General features: G+C 42.0%; 1 protein-coding gene across 2 annotated transcripts in view; it reads right to left on the bottom strand.

Annotated features, from left to right (window-relative positions):
• Positions 1 to 296: 296 nt before the first annotated feature.
• The window catches only part of prmt3 (protein arginine methyltransferase 3), a 194,297-nt gene continuing 167,906 nt past the window's right edge, over positions 297 to 26,687 (bottom strand). For both annotated transcript variants that reach the window (XM_043705402.2, XM_043705398.2), the window contains one exon: positions 297 to 832. In XM_043705402.2, the coding sequence (XP_043561337.2) occupies positions 773 to 832 (60 nt within the window). In that variant the 3' untranslated portion in view covers positions 297 to 772. The remainder of the gene's footprint in view (positions 833 to 26,687) is intronic.

Genomic DNA, 26,687 nt, shown 5'->3' with positions numbered 1-26,687 from the left:
ACAATGAAGGGTATGTTGGATAGTCTGATCTTAGAGTAGGATAAAAGGCTGGCACACCATCAAGGGCCAAAGGGCCTGTACTGTGCTGTATTGTTCTATGTTCTATTTCTTTTTGGAGACTTTAGAGACACTCATCAATCAGGTGTAGGGAGGGCCAAGAGATTCAATTTAACTGTGAAGAATCTTTCAAGTTAATTCAGAATAATATGTTCCAAAATGACATTGAGCTTTGTGTATTATTTATCAAAATCAAATGACTCCTGTGGATATTCATAAGGAGACCCAGTGGATTCAAATGCACTTAATTACTTTATTCATGAAAAATATTATTGATGACAGGACTTATTAATTATATTTCATTTGGATAAACTTCAATGACAATTGGGATATTCAACGATCACGTTTTTGGGAAAGAGAACTTCTCAACTTTTACATGACAAATACAAACATAAAGAATGCTGGAAAAACTCAGCAGGTCTGGCAGCATTCATGGTGACAGAAACAGAGTTAACGTTTCACAGTGACACTTCTTCAGAAATTGGTCTGAAAAAGGGTCACTGGACTCAAAACTTTAACTCTGATTGTCTCCATTGATATTGCTGGACCCGCTGAGTTTCTCTGGAAATTTCTGTTTTTGTTTGTTTCAGATCTTCACATCCTCAGTGATCCGTTTTGTAAAATAGTTGGACGCAGACCCTGTGGTACTGAAGGAGAGAGAGCTCTCACTGCAGACTGTACGTTTGCTTCATGTTGTTAATTGATATTGTTACAATCAATGACCGAGGATCTTTTCTGTTCTTGCAACAGGAAACCTTTCCTTGTAAGATGTCACCTGGAGACAACAGAAAAACATTACTCTGTGCATATAGATATAATTACTGGTAGGCAAGATAACAATGTGCATTAAAACAAAAATATAACTTTCCCTCTGAAATAGGTGGATTTTAATTAAAGTAACACAGTCTTCCTCATTGCCTTATCCCAATTCAATACATTTATACAAAAAATTAAGCAAAACTTATTTCTAGAGTTACAGAGACATAGAGTCGTACTGCACAGAAACAGATCCTTCATTCCAATAACTCCATGCCAAACATAATACCAATCTAAGCGAGTCCCACCTGCCTGCTCCTAGCCCCTATCCCTCCAAACCTTTCTTATTTATTTACCTATCCAAATATCTTTTAAACATTGTAATTATACCCACATCCACCACTTCCTCACAAAGTTCATTCCACATGCGAAACACCCTCTGTGTAAAAACTTTTAAGTCTCTCTTCTCTCGCCTTAAAAATGTGCCCCATAGTCTTGAAATTCCCCATCGTAGGGAAAAGACAACTACTATTAACTCTATCTATACCTCTCATTATTTTATAAACTTCAGTCAGGTCACCCCTCAAGTTCCTATGCTCCAGTGAAAAATGTCCCAGTCTATCCAGCCTTGCTTTAGCGGTTACCTTCTGAAAATGAGGATGAGTGAAATAGGCATTTTATCAGGGATGGTGGAGGTGACCCATTCTTCAAGGATTGTCTGACCTTAAGCTTACTAGCCCGGTCAATTAGAATTGGTTAACCCTGCCTGAAGGCAAAAATTCCAAAACGCTAGATTTGTTTTTGGAGGCTGTTGACAGTAATTGTGTCTTTGGATGCAATCACGGTCCACTTTCGCAAATGGTCACAACTTGTGTATATACATTCACTTAGAATCATACAGTGCAATGTGAAGGTGTTGGATTGGGGTGGACAAAGCCAGAAGTCACATGACATCACCAGGTTTATTTGAAATCACAGGCTAATGGAGCGCTGCTCCTTCATTACCTGATTTCGAAAAACCTGTTGGACTATAACCTGGTGTCGTGTAACTTCTGACATCATACAGAGGAGGCCCTTTGGCCCTTTACCACCAAAAAGACACCAAATCTACACAAGTCCCACTTTCCAGCATTTGGCCCATCGACGTTAAGGTGACAAAGGAGCAACACTCCTAAAGCTTGTACTTCCAATTAAACCTGTTGGACTGAAACCTGGTGTTGTGTGATTTTTAACTTTGTACACCCCAGTCCAATATCTGCAGCTCCACATCCTGAAGGTTATGACACTTTAAGTGCTTCATTCAAGCACTTTTTAAAGGTTGTGATGTCACTCACCTCAACTACCCACCTCAGGAACTACATTCCAGACCTCCAACTCCCTCTGGGTGAAAACATTTTTCCTCAAGTCCTGCTAAATATCCTGCCTTTCACCTTTAAATTATGCACCTCTTTGTTGACCCTTCAACTAAGGGGAACAGCTATGTCCTATCCACTCCTGTCCATGCCCCTCATCATCAGTCAGGTCCGCTTTCAGTCTTCTTAGCTCTAGACAAAACAACCTGAGCTTATCCAGCCTCTCTCCATGGCTAAATGACTCCATCTCAGCTACATCCTGGTGAATTGCTTTTTTCCCCTTTGATCACGCGTGATACTCTAGGCTGCTGACTCATACAGTGGACACATCGCTACTGATATGTCTTTCATCACAAGTTTAACATCACATTGATTTTTCTTGGCGTATTCATAGAGGTTCTTTGTGTTGTCATTATCTCTGAAGCTCCATCTGAAATCTGCATTGATTTATTCGCCTCAGCCTTGGTTTTGTGAGTAAACATACAGCTTGCTGCCGCACAGCACCCTCCTCTCCCCTGCATTTGGTACACACATTCCTTTGCTGTTCCCCTAGCTCATTTTAGCCCTGCATCGCCATTGTACTGAGCTCCTCGTAACATTAGAACTTTAGTTGTTCTTATTCTATTGCTGAGCAGCTTAATTTAAACGTTAAATGTCCAAAGATCATCTTGGTCTGGGAATAATGCCCAACTTCAAGCAGAGAAATAAAACACTGTCAAATCTGAAACAAAAGCAGAAAAAAATACTGGAGAAACACCACTAGTCAGACTGCAAATGATCAGAGAGAAACACTGCTAACATTTCAGAAGCTGACACTTCATCTCAATTTTTTCCTGTTCACACTATTATATTCTTGAGTTGACTGATATTGATTGGCAACTCAAAGGTCAAAGCTTCCCATAGGTGAGCCCTGAATCTGTGTGGCAAGAAGGGTTTCCCTAGCCCATCGTCTTGCTCATTTGGAGATGTCTGGAACTGAACAGAAAATGCCACTACCACTCATGAGTCATCATATGCATTTTTTGTCAAAACTTCTGGCTGGCATGGTGGCTCAGTGGTTAGCACTGCTGCCTTACAGCGTCAATCTGTTTGGAGTTTGCACATTCTTCCTGTGTCTGTGTGAGTTTCCTCCAGGTGGTCCAGTTTCCTCCCACAATCCAAAGATGTGCAGGTTAGGTGGACTGATTAATGGTAAATTGCCCATAGTGCCCAGAGATGTGCAGACTAGGTGGATTAGCCATGGAAAATGCAGGGTTATGGGCACAGAGTATGGGTGCGAGTCTGGGCGGGATGCTCTTTGGAGGGTCGGTGTGGACGCAATGTGCCAAATGTCTAGGTTCCACACTGTAAGGGATTCTACTATTCGACATGGTTTTCCTCAATTGCAGAAACTGGTGGAGTAAAACTTCATTATGTGGTTACATAAATGACCCAACAGATTTATTGAACCAAAATCCCAGGCTCACAGGCAAATTAGAGCTTCTCCAAAACAACTGCATGCACCATGGTCCATACCAAATAGATGCTGCCTGACCTGCTGTGCTTTTCCAGCACCACACTAATCTAGACTTTTCACTCACCACCTACTGATTTTTAATGCAACAAGCTCAAAATCATCTCCGCTTTCAAATCCTCTGCAGCCTCCTCTCCGTCTCTGGAATGTTGTCTGACCGCTCGGAGCCAATGACCTTTGGTTCATTATCTCCAAGTCACTCCGCATTCCCTCTAGTAAAATTACTCTCAGTCATATTAGCCACAGGCTCTGCAGTTACTTCACTGGCGGTTTCCAACATTTGCTACTTCATAGAATCATAGAATGCCTACAGTGCAGAAGCAGGCCATTCCACCCATCGTGTCCACACTGACCCTCCGAAAAGCAGCCTACCCCCCCCCCCCCCCCACCTCTTTCCTGTGGTCAATCGACCTAACTTGCACATCCCTGGACAGTATGGGCAATTCCTTTCCCCACTGACACAAAACTTTTTTTTCAACTCTCCTTTTGGTCACCGCTTGCAGCCTTTTCAATTCTTCTCAGCTTCTTTCCTTAGTGTAGCACCTCAGAATGTTGATTCCTTTGCAGGGGTTATATAAATGCAAGTTGTGACTGCTCCTACTCATCATGTCATTTCTAACTTCCGAGTCTGGTTGGGACTCTTCCTGAAAAGGCTGGTGAAAGCAGAGATTATTTTTAAGGTGGAGGTGGATGGAGTGAAAGGTTATCGGGATGAGCAGGAATATGGATTTAGGGTTACAATCAGATGAGTCATGATCTTAAAAATGGCAGAGAAGGCTCAAAGACTTGAATTCCTGCTCCTTGTTCATATGTTAACTTTTAAAATAAAAAAGACTCATTGTGTACGATCTGATTTGAAATTGCCGACGTTGGACTGGGGTGTCCTCTCACAGACTTATACCCCTTTACACACACACATTCTCTCACAGACACTCATAACCCCAACCCCCCCCACACACACACCCACATATAAGTTTGTGGGGTGAATGTGTACTTGCAGAATTACATTTTATTTTGCTCAAAAACTACATGATCCCATGTAAGATTCTGTAAATCTGTTTTTTAGATTAGAATCAGTCTGACCATTGTGGCACAGACAGTCTCACACAAGGCACCTCACACCTTCAATGCATTATGTGGGCCGACATGACACCAACTGTTAAAGTTCACTTGAGAATGTAACTTTTTAAAAAGTTTTGCGATTTATGTATGAAAGAACTGAAACCAACATGGTCGTTCTAACAGATATGAGACTTAACAAACAAACCAGGCCTTTTTCAATACATAATTTCATTTATATCACACTGTAAACTTTTGCTATACATTCTGTGTCTTACAATCATATACTCCACAACCACCTGTCGAAGGAGCAGTGCCCCAAAAGCTAGTGCTTCCAAATAAACCTGTTGGACTGTAATCTGGTGTTGTGTGATTTTTAACATCAAAGACTTCAATGTAAAAAAAAAGCACACGTTAGTTTTTTTTAACCAATCACTTTCAAATATAACACTGAGGAGAATCCTTTCACAAGTGAGTGTTACAATTCCTGAAGAAGCGCTTATGCCCGAAACGTCGATTCTCCTGTTCCCTGGATGCTGCCTGACCTGCTGCGCTTTTCCAGCAACACATTTTCAGCAGTGTTACAATGTACCTGAAAGCCTGGGGGAGGAAGGTTCATTCACCGTTTTCAAAAGTGAATTGAATTATTATTGAAGGAGAAAGCGAAATGGAGGACAACAGGAAAAAGCTGTGGGAAAGTGGTGGTGGTAGGACTAGCTTAGTTTAGGATTATGGTCAGCATGGACTGGTTGGGTGAAGAAATGTTTCCATGCTGTGTGACTCTGTAACGATAAATCTTCTCGGAGTCAGCCGAGTTAAATAGCCAGCTTCTAGGCTGTAACCAATCTGTGGTGCACTCAGCTTTAACCCATAGCAAACATCTGAGAGAAAGAGAGACCCCTGAATAAATATTTTCTCTTAAAGAGACTGAACAGTTTCAGATAGTAGCAGTTATAAAGCTCTTTGGCTGCTATAGTCAGGCTTCAAAGTCAGAGTTCAGAGAGAAATGGTAATTGAAATATCTTCGTGAATGCCAAATCATGATGAAATGACAATGACTCTTGTAAATTGATCAATCCACCTGGTATTATAAAAAGGTGACATTTCAAGCCTAAGATGAGGAGTAATTTCTTTTCTCAGAGGGTTGTGCGTCTTTGGAATCCTTGCCACAAAGAGCGCTGTGGGCGACAGTCATAGAGCTGTGAATGCTGGAAATCATCATAGGATCTCTTCAGTGTGGAACCAGACCATTCAGCCCACACCAACCCTCTGAACAGCATCCCACCCTATCCCCTGAAGCCTGCATTTCCCATACCTAATGCACCGAACTTACATGTTACTGGGCACAATGGGCAGTCCACCTAACCTGCACATCTTTGGACTCTGGGAGGAAACCCACGCAGACACGGGGAGAATGTACAAACTCTACACAGACAATAGCCTGAGAGCAGAATCGAACCTAGATCCCTGATGTTGTGAGGCAGTGGTGCTGACCACTGAACCACCATGCCGCAATTCTTGTGCAAATTTAGGAATGAGATAGAGAGATTCATGATGAGTCGCGAAATCAATGGTTATAGGATAAGGGCAAGAAAGCGGATGTGAGGACTGTTGAATCAGCCATGATCCTATAGGGACGAATGGCCTACTCCTATTCCTAATTCTTCTGGTAATATGCTGACATGTGAAATGAAATTTTGATCCTGTAAAACTTTGCTTATCTATTCTCTTGTATACTTGGAAGGTGACATCATTTCCCATCATCATCAGTTGTAATTGTGGTACATCCTGTAAAATTTCTACTGTCATTTATTGCATTACTGTTATTTCCATTTGAAATGATAAACTTCAATTCACACCAGTAAATGAAGTGCAGCATTGATGCTTAAGAACAGATGGCTATCAGAATCACAGAGGGACAACAAGACACACAGAACAAGCAAAGGTCTGTTGACATAATTGCCTAATTATCGCAGGGTAATGAATTACCTTCATAGAAGATTTTCTTGCAGTTGTACTTTAACCAAACCCCCTCCCAGGTTGAAAACAAATGAAAACAGAAATTGATGATGAAACTCAGCAGTTCTTGCAAAATCTGTGGAGACGCTGCAGAGCTAATGTTTTGTGTCCAATGACCCTTGGGCACAACAGTTCTGAAGAAGAGTTGCTGGACTCGAAATACTGACTTTGCTTTCTCTCCACAAATGCTGCCCGACCTGCTGAGTTTCTCCAGCAATTTCTCTTTTGGTTTCGGATTTTCCGTATCTGCAGTTGTTTATTTTATTCAAAACAAACCACTTGTGGTGATATGTTGCTGCAAGTCACGTGAAAACGTGATTCAGATTAAGACATACTGCAAGACATATTTTCTGATTCTGAAAAGTCTTATTATACCCGATGGATTAGACATAATTTGATTTTGATGCCAGTCAGATGCCTTTGTATAATATCCTGTACGGAACAAATGAATATTGACTTTAAATTAAAGTGCATGCTTCACTTTCGACATTACAGATACACCCACAGATTTGTGTCAATTCTTTGTTTCATATTCATGTACATGATCTTAAAGCGTGATCATTCTGAATAGGAGGCAGATTCAAACATTCCCAATGTTATGAAAATGTGCTCACTAAATGACAACATCGTTATGCATATCCTAAAAGCATGAAATGCTGGCCCCAATTACACAAGGGGCTAGATTTTCCTTCCTGTTCCGTAAATCATATTTTCCAAAGTCAGGGTTAGTCACTTTGCGCGGTGTAATTGCTGTGAATCCCAGGTTAGCACTTCTCAAATCTTTCCTGGTTTGAGTCCACATTCGTGCCTCATATTCAGTGGGATTCTGGGGTTAGGTAGTTTCAGCCGCTGGGTAGGTAGGGGCTGGGGGCTATGAGTGGAGGGAGCATTATGGAGCAGTTCAGTATGGTGTGAGGTGACACATATACACACACACACACACAAACAACATGTCCATTTGTATTAGAAGCTAATGTTCGGACACTCGTGAAGATGTCACATAATTTTGCAATAATTTAACAACATGTTGTGCAGTCAGGACTTTTTTTCTGACATACATCTGGGCCTGCCATAACTATTATTACTTTTATTAATTCATGGGATATGGGTGCCACTGCTCCAATCACTAGTTATTCTTCAGAAGGTGGTGGTGAGCTGCATTCTTGAACCGTTGCAGTCCATGTGCTGCAGGTTGACTCACAATGCTGTCAGGGAGAGAATTCCAGGACTTTGAACCAGTGACACTGAAGGAATGCCGATATCCTTCCATGTCAGGATGGTGAGTGGCTTGGAGCAGAACCTGCATACCATGAGAGGGTGGCCGAGTTTTGATGAGTGCAACCAACCTTGTCAAGTCCTTCACTCTTGCCTGTTCACGCGAACTGTAGAGATTTCTGCAACTTATCCCAACTGGGATCTGGTAGAAATTGCACTTCAATAACTTTGAGGTTTTTGAAACATCAAACCCAATATAAGAGTTCAACCAACAAGTCTTTAATTAGAAGCTGCACACTAGTGGAATCCCTCACTGGAATCACTATCAAAGTTGGAGGTCAAGCAACAAGTAACAAAAGAAAGCAAAACAAAAACTGCACATGTGAAGATATTAAAAATGTCAATGCAATGGCTTTAAGAGGTTATTTTGTCCTGTTTATTTTTGAAGAGAGGTTTTAAGGCAGTGGTGATGAGCAGTCTACCAGAACCACGAGAGTAAATAGAGAGTGAGGCCTTGGGGTTAAAAGTTGGAAGAATAGAAGCAGCCTGTATAGATGTGGTCAAACTCCCACAGAACTAGGATCTTTAGGTTAGCTTTCAGCGAAGCTGCTGGGATTGTGACACTGTCACATCTCTCTTCGCTGTAGCTGAAAGCAGGAGTTCACTCTCTCTCAGAATGGTCTTTGATGTTCTTTTCTCCTGGATTGGAGAACTGCATGTGAGACGATCTGTTTTCTGAATCTGCCTTTTGCCCAGGATGTGTTTATGGGATGTTGCTATATTGGAACAGTTAATTAGTAATAGTTACTGTATCTGGTGTTCTGTTAAGTTTTCCAACAGAGTTGTTATTCCAAGTCCTTCTTTCCTTTATTCATCCATTATAGTTAAAACACAATAAAGTGTGTTTTGATTTAAATCTAGTACTTTGACCAATGGAGTTGCACCTGGAACGCAACACCTTTAGAATAAGAAAAAGTTAGGGACTTGACTATCTTCTGAATAGTTTGAGGGGGGGGGGGGGGGAGGGGGGGTAAAGGGGGTTGGTCTTGCCCATAAGAGAAACAAACAATAACAAAAACGGAAAAAGGTGGAGAAACTCGGCAGTTCTGGCAGTGTTTGAGAAAAAACAACATTTGTGTTTCAAGTCCAGTGAAGAAGGGCAAGTGGACTCGAAAAGTTTACTCTGCGTCTCCCTCTACAGATGCTGCAACACTTTTGTCGGTGACTAAAGAGATCAGTCATTGCGCCCAGTGAATTTGGGATGGGTTGTTTGGGATAATTTCTAAGCGGACATTTTACAAAAATTGCGATGAAAGCCTTCAATTAAATTCTTGTTGATCCAATGTAGATGTGAACAACATTGGCCTTCGAGAAGATGTTAACAGTAATCAAATAGTGCAACATTTAATTTCCAGACTGACACAGGAAGAATGGTATTTCTACAACATATCTGGACACCAATGGTTTGCAGGATGGATCACCCCATTTACAAGGGGAGAAATGTGAAGGGGATAAATGTACCAAAAGCAACTCTGACAAATTCCAGTTGTTAGCTGCAAGGGAGAAATAAATGGTTCAGGCTTTATGAAGGCAATCAGCATCATGGGGAATTAATGAAAGCAATACATCAGAATAGGGATACACTAGTTAAAACATTACGGTGGTAATTTATATGCAATACTTGAAACATGAAGACTGCTTTAAAATAATATTGCAAAACTAATAATAATTAAGAGAAAATTAAAATTGTGATATCACCGTACACCCAATGTGGATGATTGCTTTGCAGTAATATGTGAATTTTCTTTCATTATTTACTAATAAACAAATTGCTGATAAGGCCAGCATTTAGTGCTCATTCCTATTTGCCTTGGAGATGGTGGTGAGCTGCCTTCTGAACCTGTACACTCCATGCACTGTAGATAGTTCCACAGGACCATGAGGGAGACAGTAGCATATGTTCAAGTCTTTGGATCATTGATCTGGTTACACACAGGATTTCATCAGATTACATTGGATACACAAATGTGATTCCCACCACATGGGCAGGGGAATTTAAAATCAGTCAAATAAATCTGGAACAAAAACACTGGTATCTGTACTGTAATAGTGACCATGAAAAGAGCAGATTGCTGTGAATCTCATAACCAGTCTCTGTAATTCCAGACCCACAGCAATGGGGTTGACTCATAAGTGACCTGCAATCTGCTCAGTTCCATCAAACCATTACAATAATAATATTTGGATGTTATCTCATCACAGCTTTGTGTTCATCTTAGTGAAATACATCTAGGCAACCATGTTTAGCTGCTTCAGCAATGGCATTCCCTCCATCCTGAAGTCAGAAGTGAGGGTGATGGCTGAATCATAGAATCCCTACAGTTTGGAAGCAGGCCATTTGGCCCATCAGCCCATCGAGTCCACACCAACCCTCCAAACGGCATCCCACCAATTCCCACCCCTGCCTTACCCCTATAATCCTGCATTTAGCAAGGCCAATCCACCTAACCTTTGGACTACGGGAGGAAACCAGAGCTTTCAGGAGGAAACCTATGCAGACACGAGGAGAATGTACAGACTTCACACAGACAGTGGCCCAAGGCTGGGACTGAACCCAGGTCCCTGGCGCTGTGAGGCAGCAATGCTAACCACTGAGCTCCTGTGCCTAATGATTGCATAGAGTCATATAGCAAGGAAACAAACCCTTTGTTCCAACCAGTCCATGCCAAACATAATCCCAAACTAAACTAGTCCCATCTGCTCCTGGACCATATCTTTCCAAACTTCTCCTATTCATGTACTTATCCAAATGTCTTTTAATCATTGTAATTGTATCAACATCCACCACTTCCTCAGGAAGTTCATTTCACACACGAATCATCCTCTGTGCAATAAAGTTGCCTCTCATTCATTTTTAAATCTCTCTCTTCTCACTTTATAAATGTGCTGCTTAGTCTTGAAATTCCCAATTTTAGGGAAAAGACAACCACCATTAACTCTACCAGTGCCCTTCATTGTGCATAGTTGAAAATCCTCATGTAATGAATGAGTCCGTACCTGCAAGCACCAAGGCCAAAATTCACCCCAGCGCTGATAAGGTGGTGACTACATTGGTTCGCAAATGTCTTTTAGATAAAGAAATCAATCATCCTTACAGAGTCTGGCCCAAATTGGACTCCAGACCCACAGCAATATGGTTGATTCTTAACATCCCCCTGCTTCATACTAAGCTACTGATTTCACGGTCATCAACAGATGGGCAACAAGTGTTTGCCTTGCCATGATGTCCACTCCCATGAAAGAATTGTTAAAAAAGCTAACATTCATGGAAAATAATTACCAGGCAATGACCATCGTCAACGGGAGAGAAGTTAATCAATTTACATCACTAAATCCTCCACCACTAACCTCGAGGTGTTATCATTAATTAACTGGAATAACCACATAAATAGTGGCTAGAAGTGCACTTTAAGAGATCTGCACTGAGTAACTCACCTCCCAAAGCCTGTCCATCATCATCAAAGCACAAGTCAGGGGTCTGAAGGAACACTGCGACTTGTCTGGATAAATGCAGCTCCATCAACACCATCCAATACAAACCAGCCCATTTGATCAGTGCCACTTTACCATTTATAACATTCACTCCTTCCACCACTGACGTTTTGAGGCTGCAGTCCGCATCATTTACAAAATGAACTTCAACAACTCACAAAGCTCCTTTATAAACACCTTCCAAACTGTAACCTTTACCAGGAGTAGGTGAAAGGTCACAGGCTTTTGGAAACACGGCCATTAGTAAATTTCTCTCCTCGTTACATATCACTTTAATATAGTTATACATAATTATTCCTCCACTGTCTCTGGCTCAAAATTTGTAACTTCCTACTTAGCAGCATCAGAAGTCACACAACACCAGGTTATAGTCCAATAGGTTCATTTGAAACCACAAGCTTTTGGAGTGCTGCTCCTTCATCACGTGGTTGTACCCCACAACCACCTGATGAAGGAGCAGCGCTCTGAAAGCTCGTGCTTCCAAATAAACCTGTTGGACTATAACCTGGTGTTGTGTGACTTCTGACTTTGTCCACTCCAGTCCAACATCAGCACCTCTACATCATGGCTACTTAACAGTGTTTGAGTGCATCCACACCAAACAGACTGCAGAAGTTCAAGGAGGCACTATCTTGGATGGGAAATCAATGCTGGCCTTATTGGAGATGCCCCCATCCCATGCAGAAATGAAAAAAAAAAGGTCCAGTAAGAAATGGAAACCATCCACCCACCCCATCTCTGCATTTCCCATGGCTAATACACCAAGCCTGCATATTCCTGGGCACTATGAGCAATTTAGCATGGCTAATCCATCTAATCTGCACATCTTTCCACAGTTGCCTAAGGCTAGAAACAAACCTGCGTCCCTGGCATGTGAGGCAGCAGTGCTAATCATTGAGCCACTGGGGGGGAATGGGCCTTTGGAATGCCTGGAAGGTGGTGTGGACTCAGTGGGGCTGAATGGCCTAGTTCCACACTGTAGGATTCTGTGATCGCATGAATTAACTGTTTAGAAATTGCTTGTGTACCCGGATTGTATATCAAGGCTCTGGAATGGGACTTGAACACACAATCTCCTGACTCAGAAGTAAGAGCACTACAATACAAAGACAGAGCAGACAAAATTGTTTCTATGTACAATTGGCTTTGTTTGTCCACGTGCAACGACTACTAAATTTGGTCAGGAATTTATCAGCTGTGAAGTAATAAGTCATGATTGTGGCATTCAGTCAAAATAGTTACTGGGGAGGAGGTGAAAGCTGAACTTGTTAAAAAGCAAGGTGAAAGATTACAACCAATTGAAATGGAAGTTTTGGAGAAGGTCCTTGAAGTAAATGAGGGCAATCTGCTAGGCCCTAAAAGATACATGCAGATATTTGGGGGACAAAATAGGGTAGGGCCTTAAAATTTCCCGTGATAACATAAATTGGTTAGTTATGCTTGAATCTATGTCCATTTAAATTTGGGTCATATATGGGCCAAATTATGTTGAAATTCCCTTTGTATATAATTATTGAATTAAATTAGCTTTATTGTCATATGTACATATGATCACACTGGATTGGATCATATAAAAAGATTAGATTACCTACAGTGTGGAAACAGGCCTTTTTGGCCCAACTAGTCCACACCAACCCTCCGAAGAGTAACCCACTCAGACGCATTCCCCCTAACTAATGCACCTAACACTACAGGCAATTTAGCATGACCAATTCACCTGACCTGCACATCTTTGGACTGTGGGAGGAAACCAGAGCACCCGGAGGAAACCCACGCAGACACGGGGAGAAAGTGCAAACTCCACACAGACAGTCGCCCGAGGCTGGAATTGAACCCGGGTCCCTGGCGCTGTGAGACAGCAGTGCTAACCACTGAGTCACCGTGCTGCCCCGTGTGGTTTAAATGTAAAAGTAATGCCCGCTGCTTCTCTGAAGCGATTCCAGTACAGGTACAAGAGCCTTTATCCGAACATCCAAAAACTGAAAAGCTCCAAATCCCAAAAGTTTTTTTTGTGAAGTTTCTTTTCTCATTAACAAGATTGTTTGGCGAGGAAACAGTTAACCCAAGTCGACACCCACTCAATGTGTGTCACTCAGATGCGATGTGGGGGTGCGTGTCCAAGCATGTTCTTAGTTAGAAATCTGCTTCTCAGGTAAGATTTTTAAAAATTTCACCATTAAACTGTCACATCCTGAAAACCGAAAAATTCCGAATTCCGAAAAACAGCTGGTCCCGAGCATTTCGGATAAAGGATCTTGTACCTGTATTACTCGACTCACTTAAAGTGGATCTTGCAGATAATCACTTGTCTCATTATCCAGTATCATTCGTTAATGAATTAATAACATTCTGGAAACATGTAGTGAATTATTGGTGATACTGTAAAGATTGAACTATGGAAAAATCATGACTTAAAGGTCACAGACACTTGCTTTTCATTGAGATTACAATAATCTACTGAAGCTTGTAACACCATACCTACTTTTTACCTTTAGTTATACCTCAACTAATTAATTAACACATGATCAATCGCATTTTAATTATATACCAGATGTCACAATACGCTAGGGTATCCTTGTACTAATTTTTCTTTACTTCAAATTAAGAATTACTCATTTCCCATTAGAAACCTCTGCCCTAATGGGAAATGATATTCATTTAATTAAATATAAACACCATAGTGAAAATACAAAGCAATTATAAAGCAAGTATGTATTCATAACCTCAATCTTTAATTTTGGTAATGAGAACAATTAAGGTGTATGAAAGTTTTAACAGTTTTATATAGATCGCTACTTCATGCATTTAAATTTCAAATTATGTAGCAATAGAAAGCTGGACTTTAGCAAGTACAAGTCCAAATTAAATATGTGCTAAAATGTATTAAAAAGAAATCAAAGCAAGGTTTTTAACTTTTAACAGTAAGATCAGCCATAGTCTTAGTGAACAGCACAGCTGGAGGGGCTGAGTGGCCAACTTTAGCTCCTCATTTCCCAGAGGGTGTGGTATCTCATTGAGGTAGTGTACAAGAAATCAAGGCCCACTATTCCCAGAGTCTTCACAAAAGTTAAAGATTCTAAAAAGTATGCAAAATCGACCTGTCTTTCAGATCGAGTCTGATAGACAGCACCAACCATTTTTTGTACTTAAGTATGACTAACTTATTACAACCAGATAGATTCCAGCTACAAATAAACAATTATGAACTGTTGACATATAACTCTACTAGGTACAAATCTAATTACCATATAAATCACTCCACACACCCACATGCAGACAGACACAGTCAGGAAAAATACATTAGATTCTCTACAGTGTGGAAACAGGCCCTTCGGCCCAACACGTCCACACCGACCCTCCGAAGAGGAAAACACCCAGACCAGTTTCCCCTGTACTAATGCATCTAACGCTATGGGCAGTTTAACATGGCTAATTCACCTGAGCTGTACAACTTTGGACTGTGGGAGGAAACCGGAGCACCTGAAGGAAATCCACGCCGACACGGAGAATGTGCAAACTCCACACCGACAGTCATGCAAGGTTGAAATTGAACCTGGGACCCTGGTGCTGTGAGGCAGCAGTGCTAACCACTGAGCCACCGTGTCACCCCGAAATGTAATTCTTTCCTCTTTCGATTGTCAGTCCCTCAGCGTTAGGATAGATTAGACTACCTACAGTATGGACACAGGCCCTTCGGCCCAACAAGTTCACGGGGGAAGTGAACCTGGGTCCCTGGCACTGTGAGGCTGCAGTGGACATATGAATTAGAAGTAGACCATTCAGCCCCTCAAACCATTCAATAAACCAATGCATGGTAGGTTTTTATTTCAAACTTCACATTTCCATCTACACCCAATAATCTTGGATCTCCCTCCCTAACAACAATCTATCCATTTCTGTCTTAAAAATGTTAAATCACTCTGCTTCCACCACCTTTTCAGGCAGAGAGTCCCAAAGTCACACAACTCTCGGAGATAAAAAATAAATCTCATCTCGGTCCTGAAAACGTGACTCCTAATTTTAAAATAGTGGTCTCCTAGTTCTGGACTCAACCACAAACTAAACATCCTTTCCACATCCACCTTGTCAATGCCATTCCAAATCTTAAACATTTCAATCTAGTCACCGTTTACACTTCCAAACTCCAATGACACCAAGCTCAGTCTGTCTAACCTATCCTCGTAAGATAATTCCTTCCTTCCAAGTATCAATCTAATTAACATCCTCTGAACCCTATCCATTGAATTTTGTTACGACTCACTGGTGGAGCCCACTGAAAATCAAGCCCTACTATTCAGGACTTGTCACAAATGTTAAAAACTTTATAAAGTACAAAACATTCAACAATTTCCCTGATTTTTAGATCCAGGTTGATAGACCAGGTTTCTGCATTCAAAAAGATCCACTACTTAACAGAAGTAATTAGAGCCTAGTTACAGGTAAACAGTTATAAAACACCAGCATTTAACAGTAATAATCACTCCTAACATGATCTCACTCCCCATTGGGACCTTCCCATGTAACTGCAGGAGGTGTAACACTTGCCCATTTACCTCCTCAATCCTCATTCTCCGAGATCATAAGCGTATCTTCAAGATTGTTATAACACAGGGGTAAACTGTCCTACTTAAGTTAAAACAGCATACAGAAAAGATTTATCCGTGCCGCAATCTGTGACTATTTGAGTGGCCAAGAACCATGTAAATTAAAAATCAACAACTTTATTTCTTAAAATATAACCGAGAATAATTAACTAACAACTATTTACAACTCCTTCCTCGAACCTATCTTTTTCTTTCCCCTCTACAATACTGGTCCAAGAAAGGTCCTGATTAAGATTTACAAAACAAAACTCCTTATCTCAAAACCAGGCAGCTTTCAATTCTTCTCGGTATTCCGTCTTTTTTTCTCCTTCTTGGGGATTCTGCTTCTTAGCTTACTGATCGATAAGGGTACCTTTAAGAGAGCTATTTTTCAGGCAGTCTTTACATGCTGGTGGCTTGGCAGTTCTCCTCTCAATTGTCCAATCCTCCTTGCTCTTATACCACCAAAGGATTGGATTGTGCCATTGGCTTTTAAGATTGTCAATATTCAAAATTCAAACTTGATTGGAATTTGGTATTTTTTGGGGTATGATTTAAACTGATTGGCTGAATTCGAATTTGTTTTTGTCTCATAGCAACTCAGCCAGTGCTATCTGTTCTGAACCAAAATGTTACATTGTAAATTGTCCAGCAATCGGTGTGCTTGCCAAGTCCTTCACTCTCTTAAAGTCACAGTACACTTCTACACCTTCACAACAAGATGAAGCAGCATTTAAGTTGCACCTTTGCCAATCTAGTCTATTGTATTCACTCAAGGCTGTTTCCTTTACATTGGTGAAACCAACCACAGATTGGGTGACTTCTTTTTAGAACACCTTAACTCTAACCATAAGAATGACCACAATCTTCGAGTTGCTTGTCACTTCAGGAAACCATCTTGCTCCCATGCTAACATTTCCATTCTTGACCTGTTACAATGTTCCAGTGAAGCACAACACAAGCTTCATCTGATCCCCACACAGACAGAAAAATAGGCTGTTGGTAGAGAGTAAACTCCAAAAAGATAGTCCATTAGTTTTTGTTCTCAAGTTCTGTTACTGAGGTGATCTTTATAAACTGTTCTGCTGGCCATCACAATACTTTAATTATCTTTCTCCAGACACATATTGGTTCGTAAGAGACACAAGGTGCCTGATTCCCTACTACAAAGTCTCTGCAAATCAGTTAAAAATCACAGCTAACAAGAACTGTGATAGGAAAGATAAACTGATTTTCTTCAGGTTTGAAGTTAAGTTTAACTGCAGAGAACAGAGAGACTGCTCCCAAGCAAGGAAAAAAACTACATTTCTCCCCTCTGTAACTTGTTCCTAGCTTCAAGACATTCAGTTACCTGAGAACCAATCACGCAGTTTTGGCAGGCAAAAAGGCCTCTGTCATTGATAACTGGTCACCAATACATAGACCAAACAATGTCTTTTTGCCAACAAAAAACTGCAACTCTACAGCCACTTGGCTCAAAATCATCTGTAACTCTCCAATTACTGCTTGTTCGAGCAGTTGTTCATGATGCTGTCCATGGTGTCAGTTTTCTTGCTTTCAAAACAGACAGTTACCCCATTGCTTTTAAAATAGTTTATTTCTCCTCTCAGTCCACAGTTTAAAAAAAATAAAAAGCTACAATCCCTGAAAGTGGCCAAGCAAATAGACAGGGTGGTAAAGAAGGCACATGACATGCTTGCCTTTAATGATCAGGGAATTGAGTACAAGAGTCAGGTGTCATGTTGCAGCTTTATAAGATCTTGGTTAGGCCACACTTAGAGTATTGTGTTCAATTCTGGTCGGCACATGACATGACAGGAAGATGTGAAGGCTTTGGAGAGTGTGCAGAAGAAGGTTTACCAGGATGCGGCCTGGATTAGATGGTATGAGCTTTATGGAGAGGTTAGAAAAACACAGGTTTTCTTGTCTGGAGTGGTGGAGGCTGAGGGAGACTTGATAGTAGTCTATAAAATTACAAGATGCATAGAAAGGGTTGACAGTCAGAATCTTTTTCCCAGAATTGAACTGTCCAAAATTGAGGGCATGCATTTAAGGTGAGAGGGGAGAGTTCAAAGGAGATACGAGGGGCAAATTTTTTACATAGAGTGTGGTAGGAGTCAGGAACGCATTGCCAGGGGTGGTGCAAGAGGCAGATACAATAAGGGCATTTAAGGGGCTTTGAGATCAGCACACAAATATGCAAGGAATGGAGAGATATGAATCAAGGGCAAGCAGAGAGATTAGTGTAATTTGGCATCATGTTGGGCGCAACATCGTGGGCCGAGGAGCCTATTCCTGTGCTATACTGTTCTAGTCCCTACAATTTACATCTAACCATTAGAGACCAAAACTGCTGTAGTTTCACCAATGCCTTGCATAACAAACATAACATCCATACTTTTATATTCAATTCCTCTTGTAATAAAGGACAGCATCACATTGACCTTCTTGACTATGTGCTGCACCTACATATTGACCTTTTGTTACTTATGCACTGGAAAATGCATATCCCTCTGCACCTTGGAATTGTGCAGTAATTCTCCATTTAATAAATATTCTGCTTTGGATTCTTCCTGAAGATGTGAACAATTTCACGTTTTCTCACATTACAATCCACCTGCCAGATTTTTGTCTACTTACTCAACCTATCAAAATGTAACTTTCCAAACAGATATTACCTTAAATTAATAGTCTTTAATTGTTTTGGATGTAGGTACGTAACAAATGTCTATGCTGCAAGAAATGGCTTCCTTTGGCACTCACATGCAAGGAGAACGTGAGGACTGCAGATGCTGGGCAGTCAGAGTTGAAAAGTGTGTTGCTGGAAAAGCACAGCCAGTCAGGCAGCATCTGAGGAGCAGGAGAATCGACATTTCGGGCATAAACCCTTCATCAGGAATGTGGAGGGGGAAGGGGGTTGAGAGATAAATAAGGGGGTGGAGTGGGGCTGGGGTGAAGGTAAGTGGGAGGGTTATAGGTGAATGCAGGTGCGGGGGTAATTGTGATAGGTTGGGGGAGGTAGGAGCAGATAGGTGGGAATGAAGATGGATGAGTAGGACAGGTCAAGTGTTTGATCTGGGATGAGGTGGAGGAAGGGAGATTTGGAAACTGGTGAAGTCAGTGTTGATGCCTTGGGTTGGAGGGTCCCAAGACAGAAGATAAGGCGTTCTTCCTCCAGTCGGCGCATGGTTTTGATTTGGCGGAGGAGGAGGTGGCAAGGTACGTAACAAAATGATAGCTAAAATCTAGAGACGGGCAATAAATGTCAACGATGCCCACATCCCACAAATTAATAAATAAATAAATAAACAAACACGTTGTACTCTCTTTAGGTAGAGCCCGAAGGAATCAAAATGGTGGCATAGTTGAGTCCAGGCACAGCACTTATAGCCGAGTCCAGCAGAAGGCGAAAGATTTGGACTCAGACTTCTTCCAAGATCCGATTTGGGATTTAATTTGGAATATATTTTCTTTCCTCTCTACACATTTGGCAAAAACAAAGCAGCTGTGTAGGACTGGGGTTTCTATTTTACTTACAGTAAACTATGCAAGAAATAAAAGATGTATTCCCATTGAACGGAAGAGACAAATGTCACAAACCAGTAATCCAACCTAACTTTAATCGACAATTTTGAACGAGATTCAAATCAAATCACTTATGACTAATTCAAACTCCCAGATTTAACACATTTAAATAGGCAATGCAAATCAAACAAACGATTTGTACTGAATCAGTCAGCGATACACATTTTGGATGCTGCTTCCATCCATTTACAGCCAAATTCCCATCTCAAGTTAACTTGGCCTGAATCCACCACAGATCAATGCTCTATACAATCAGACTCGAAGTAATGATTGCAATATTGAAATGGAACAGGTTTTAATCTGTTTGTTTTTAAGTTACTGTGCCATTCTCCATGCTACTTATGGGATTGCAGGGATTAACTAACATTACCAACCTGTGATAAAGAAAGGAACTGAGGGAACAATGACTGACACTCTGTTGAAATTTCTGCAATCTGTATGAAATTTACCAGACATTGTTCGTGCTGGACTAGGATAAGCTGCAATATCGTTTTACTCCTACATGGTTAACAGATTAATAACATGCAACAAAGTCATATCAAATGATAAAGGTGGCTGGATTGTATGCGGTTCCATGATCCCCACAATGGCACTGCCCATTGCCCCCAGTATGGGGAGGAACTCCCACGTTATTGAGCAGCTGGTCAATCTGATTGGCCAAAGACACTGCAGGTCCCGCAGCACCAACTTGGAGTGGTAATCAGTCCTTGGTGAAAGACTGGATAGGCTCTGGGGGAGGGAGGAGGTTATAAAGAAAGGGAGGGATGTAGATGCTGGAAAGAGATAGACATGCTACAGGAGGTTACAGAGATAAGGAGGGGTGCATTAGCAGAAGGAGATTGAGAAATAGGGAGGATTCCAGGGGACGGAGCAGGTTATTGAGAAAGAGATTGGATGCTAGAGGAGGTTACAGAGATAGGGAAAAAAAATCAGCCTCAAGGAACCGTCTGTGTGGAGTTTGCACATTCTCCCCGTACCTGCGCGGGTTCCTTCTAGGTGGTCCAGTTTCCTCCCACAGTCCAAGGATGTCCAGGTTAGGTGGATTGGCCATGGAAAATTGCCCATTGTGTTCAGGGATGTGCAGGCTAGGTGGATTAGCCATGGAAAATGCAGGGTTACTGGGAAAGGGTAGTGGGGATGTGTCTGGGTGGGATGCCCTTTGGAGGGGCGGTGTGGACTCAATGGGCTGAGTGGCTTGCTTCTAATTGTAGGGATTCTATGATTCTATGAAGAGGCAGTGACCGAGGCTGGACTGCAGGTTGGTAAGTCCAGGGTATTGGGAGGCCTGACTGGCAGGTACCAATGAGGAAGGCAAAGAAAATGGGGTGTGTACACCTGAGAAGTTGATTATTAATTTGGATACCAAGGTAGAGTAGAATTGTCAAGTCCAAATTGGAGAGCCCATTCAGCATGATTGTGGATCAGAGGAATGCAGAGTTGCAAATGTAAAACCTATCCTCAAAGATGCTAGCTTGAGTAATTTTAACTTCTGTTTATTGCTGCAGGGGAGGTCTAAAGGGGAGGCATAACCTTGGCAGATGATGCCTTCCAGAGACAAACTAAAGGAGATCTTCCCTGAATCTTGTCTGACACCAACATACCCAGTAGAAGCTGCTTGGCACCAGTTTGGCACAGGTCTCTCTCTGCTATGGATAAAAGAGCACAGTCATAGAGACGTACTGCACGGAACAGACCCTTCGGTCCAACTTGTCCATGCTGACCAGATGTCCCAACCCGATCTAGTTCCACCTGCCAGCACCCGGCCCATATCGCTCTTTGTTCTTCCTATTCATATACCCATCCAGATGCCTTTCAAATGTTGCAATTGTACCAGCCTCCACCACTTCCTCTGGCAGCTCATTCCACACACACACACCACCCTCTGCGTGAAACGTTGCCCCTTAGGTCTCTTTCATATCTTTCCCCTCTACCAGTAGTAGAGAGCTGGTCAAAAGTCTCATCAAAATCAAGCAAATTAGGGCATGCTGCAGTTTACTTACACTTGAAACTTGTCAATCTATTGTTCTATTAATTGGAATTGTGCTGGAACTAGGCTATGAATTTGGACACAAATGCAGAAGAAAATTGTAAAGGCCAAATTGTACAGCCCATTGAGCATGTCTCTAAACACAAAAGTGGTAAGTGTGGAGCCAATCATCCTGTGAAAAATGTGAATTCAAGAAGACACTATTCAGTGTTGTGTTATGTCTCACGGTCAGTATGTTTGTATGTCTTTAACAGATATGTTCATGATATTATCATTATGACATAGCAAGTGACCCGAGAGCTTAAATGTCTCATACCATATCTCACTTCAGCTAAGGGTATTGTCGCTGGACTATCAATCCAGAAACCCAGATCATGTTCTGGGGGACCTGGATTCCACAATAATCTGGAATCAAGAATCTACTGATGGTCATGAAACCATTGCTAATTGTTCAGGAAAACCCATCTGGTTCCTGAGTGTCCTTCAGGGAAGGGAATGGGTCATCCTCACCTGGTCTGGCCTACATATGACTCCAGACCACAGCAATGTGAGCTTGAGTCTCACCTGTCCTCAAAGTCAACCATGGACAGACAATAAATGCTGGCCGGCCAGCCAGCGAAACCCATGTCCAATGAGTGAGTTAAAAAAAAAGGAATCTAAAGCATGGAGCCTCAGTCGAAGAAATCACAAGCTTTCAAAGCCCTGCTCCTTCATCACTGATGCAGCAACTTGTGATTTCAAATAAACCTGCTGGACCAAAACCCAGTGTCGGGTGACCTCTGACTTTGTCCAGCCCAGTCCAACACCAGCACCTCCACATCATGACCTTTAAGAGGCACAGAAGACTATGTGGTGTAAATACAGCAACAGTGTTATCAGGTTCGGAATGGAGTTCAAGGCTTTTAATTCCATGTTAGGAATGTTATGTTATGTCTCACGGTCAGTATGCTTTTAAGAGACGTGATCCTGATGTCAGGATTGTATCACAGTTTGTGACTATGGTTTAAAGTTGGGCAGCACGGTGGCACAGTGGCACTGCTGCTTCACAGCACCAGAAGACCCGGGTTCAATACCCGCCTCAGGCGACTGACTGTGTTGAGTTTGCACATTCTCCCCGTGTCTGTGTGCGTTTCCTCCGGTTTCCTCCCACAGTCCAAAAATGTGCAGGTTAGGTGAATTGGCCATGCTAAATTGTCCGTAGTGTTAGGGGCAGGGATAAATGTTGGGGAATGGGTCTGGGTGGGTTGCGCTTCGGTGGGTTGGTGTGGACTTGTTGGCTGAAGGGCCTGTTTCCACACTGTAAGTAATCTAATCTAACCTAAAGTTCTCAGTTTCATCTTGCCTCACATCACTTGAAGCATGACACTCTACGAGAAACACGCTCCTCTCTTATAAACTAATAGCTTAATGTTAGCTCAGATACTTATGTGCTTGAGCAATGTAATATCTGTACATAACAGTTAATGTAACAAGAATTTGTTGTTCCACATCCACACTTCATATTATGGAAAATAACATAAACATTGCCAGGTGCCTCTTGGAGACAGCCCTGACATCACTTCACTTCTAGAGTAATGGGAAAATAAATGGAAGCAGCCAATGCAAAGTTTGGAAAAAAACTTGCTGCCTGAGCTGCTGAGCAATTGCAACACTTCCTGTTTCAGTTTCAGTCCGCAGTGGTCGAGGTGAGAAATTGACATTTGGGAAGCAGTGGCAGAATCCTCCAGGCCTGCAGGAGATGAGAAGCTCAGAACCTGACGGGGGTTACTGTTGGGACCGACACATGGTTGCTACTTCAACGTCTCTGCATTGAATTCATCATTGGCCCTGCAGCTTAATGGAAGAGATTGAGCCTTTAAGTCCATCACATTTATTCTAACTCAACAAGGTGCTGAGTCACAAGCTTGTTGAGCTGGTTTCATCTTAGAAACATATTGGCCGAAAGGGTCAATGCTTACTAACCAGATGTTTACCTTAGCTAATGTCATCAGGGCAGAGCTTGCATTTGGAAATATTTAAGTCAGGCACCAACTAAATAAAGTGGTAATCAGATTAAAAACAGAAATTGCTAGAAAAATTCAGCAGGTCTGGCAGCATTTGTGGAGAGAAATCAGAGTTAATGTTTCGGATCCGGTGACCCTTCCTTAGAACATTGGACCCAGAGTGTTAATTCTGATTTCTCTCCATAGGTGCTGCCAGACCTACTGAGCTTTCCAGCAATTCCTGTTTTTGTTCCTGATTTACAGCATCTGCAATTCTTTCGGTTTTTATTTAGACAGGTGGACTGATGAAATATGGTAGAATTCCTTCCCTAAAGGACATTACCGGACCAGATTTTTTTAAAATAACAATTGACACACATGGTCAGCATTAAGCTCGCTTCCTTTGCTTACCTCCAGATTTTAAAAAAATGAAATTTCGCCAGCTGCCATTTGAACCCATGCCCTCAGAGCATCACTACCCAGTGACTTTCCCACTCCACCACCACCTTCCCTACAAAACCTTATAAGCACAACACAGCTACTGAAAAGTTACTTGCTAACTCACAGTCAGCAAGTAGGCGACTAACTATTTACAGTCATTCAGACTTCACATTTGCTAACCTGAACTTGATAAGAACATGTAGCAGTTTCACTGGAGGATAAATTGCAGCGTTTATGACCTATTGCTTAAAATAATCTGTTCAATAAAACCCATGGCTGCACTGAATCAATTATCTGACCAATTGCTACAATACATATGACTACTGTGAAGCAGGATGCTCTCTTTAAATTACTGAATTGTTTTTTTTCTTGCTTCATCAAGGGCAAATACACAGGATCATCAAACTGCAGAGATTGTTATTTTACTCTGGTGTGGCACCAGGACATTTCCCTGATTCCAGGATATCAAGACTAAGAATAAGAGTGTTAAGACTTACCGTTAATGATAATAACATTTCCAGAGCCTATTTTCTATACAGTAGATGACATGACCTGTATATTTTTGAGATAGTTCAGTTTTCATGCTTCATCTGCATTGCTTCATCAACAGCAACTTGGGATGACAATTGTGTGTAGCTTTGTTTTTCTTTATTAATTCACAATATGAAACTGATGCTTTCTAGGCCAGCATTTATTGCCCATCACTAATCCCAGAGGGCAGTTAAGAGTCAACCACATTGCTGTGGGTCTGGAGTGACATGTAGGCCAGACCAGGTAAGGATATCGGTTTCCTTCCCTGAAGGAAAACTGACCTCGTGTGATCAACGATCTTCATTTTATCGCCAGCAGTTGCAGTGGGAGGAGAGACAGAGAGGACCAGAGGCCCGACAGAAAGGTAAATTTAAAGTCTAAAACTTTGCCTGGTGCATAAGCAGAGTGCATGCTGAGCAGGAGCGGTCATGGGACTGCTGGGTAAGTGAGATTATATATTTGGGCAGTTGCGTTAACCGAAACACTACTCGGGTAGTGTCTCCCACCCATCCTCCACCTTGAATAAAAAAAAAGGTTCTGTGCGTCAGAATGGGAAGGTAACAAGATTTTTAAATTTTTTTTTATTTTACGACAGTCTCTTTGGGAATTTAGAATAAAGGGAATGGAGGTTAGGGCAGTTGAATGTTCTTCCTGCAGAATGTGGGAGGTAAGAGTCACCAGTAATGTCCCTGGTGACTGCATCTGTGGGAAGAGCACCCAACTCCAGCTTCTCGGAAATCGCGTTAGGGAACTGGAGCTGGATGAACTTTGGATCATTTGGGAGGCGGAGGGGGTTATTGAGAGGAGTTACAGACACACCTCAGGTCCCAGAAGAAGGTAGATGGGTTACCGTCAAGGGACAGAAAAGGAATAAGCAGGCAGTACAGGGATCCCCTGTAGCCATTCTCCTCAATAACAAGTATACTGTTTTGGAAACTTTAGGCGGGGGTGGGGGGGTGGGAATGACATATCAGGGGTAAGCAATGGGGCACAGGTCTCTGGCGCAGAGTCTGCTCCTGTGGCTGAGAAGGGAATGGAGAAGAGGAGCAGAGCATTGGTCATTGGGGACTCCACAGTTAGGGATACAGATAGGAGGTTCCATGGGAACGAGACAGACTCACTGCTGGTACGTTGCCTTTCAGGTGCCAGGGTTTGTGATGTCTCTGATCGTGTTTTTGGGATGCTTGATGGGGAGGGGGATCAGACCCAAATCGTGGTCCACATTGTCACCAATGACATAAGTAGGAAGAGAGATGGAGATTTCAGAAAGAAATTCAGGGAGCTAGGGTGGAAGTTTAGAGCTAGAAAAAACAGAGTTGTTATCTCTGGTTTGTTGCCCGTGCCTCGTGCTAGTGAGGCGAGAAATAGGGGGAGAGAGGAGTTGAACACATGGCTACAGGAATGGTGCAGGAGGGAGAGTTTTGGATTCCTGGATAAATGGAGCTCTTTCTGGGGCAGGTGGGACCTCTACAAACAGGATGGTTTTCACCTGAATCAGAAGGGTACCAATATCCTGGAGGGGAGATTTGCTAATGCTCAGCTGGGGGATGAACTTCAATTATAGTTCCAGTATACAGGAGGTTGAGAATAGTCAGAAATAAGGTTTCAAGGTCACAAGAGGGCACCGGTAAGCAAGAAGTTGGTTTGACGTGTGTCTACTTCAATGCCAGGAGCATCCAGAATAAGATGGGTGAACTTGCAGCATGGGTTGGTCCTTGGGATTTTGATATTGTGGTCAGTTCAGAGTCATGGATAGAGCAGGAACAGGAATGGTTATTTCAGGTTCTGGGATTTAGATGTTTCAGTAAGAACAGAGAAGATGATAAAAGAGGGAGAGGTGTGGCATTGTTAATCAAGGACAGTATCATGGTGGCAGAAAGGACAGTTGAGGACTCATGTACTGAGGTAGTGTGGACTGAGGTTAGAAACAGGAGAGAGGTCACCATGTTGGTAGTTTTCTGTAGACCTCCGAATAGTTCCAGAGATGTAGAGGAAATGATAGTAAAGACGATTCTCGATAGAAGGGAGCATGACAGGATAGTTGTTATGGGGGAC

This window comes from Chiloscyllium plagiosum, unplaced genomic scaffold (assembly GCF_037043375.1).
Source record: "Chiloscyllium plagiosum isolate Xiang-an unplaced genomic scaffold, Cpla_swu_hap1 HiC_scaffold_18, whole genome shotgun sequence".
Taxonomy (NCBI): Eukaryota; Metazoa; Chordata; class Chondrichthyes; order Orectolobiformes; family Hemiscylliidae; genus Chiloscyllium; species Chiloscyllium plagiosum.
Note: the sequence above shows the minus strand (reverse complement) of the source record. Positions and strands in the feature narration are given on the sequence as shown.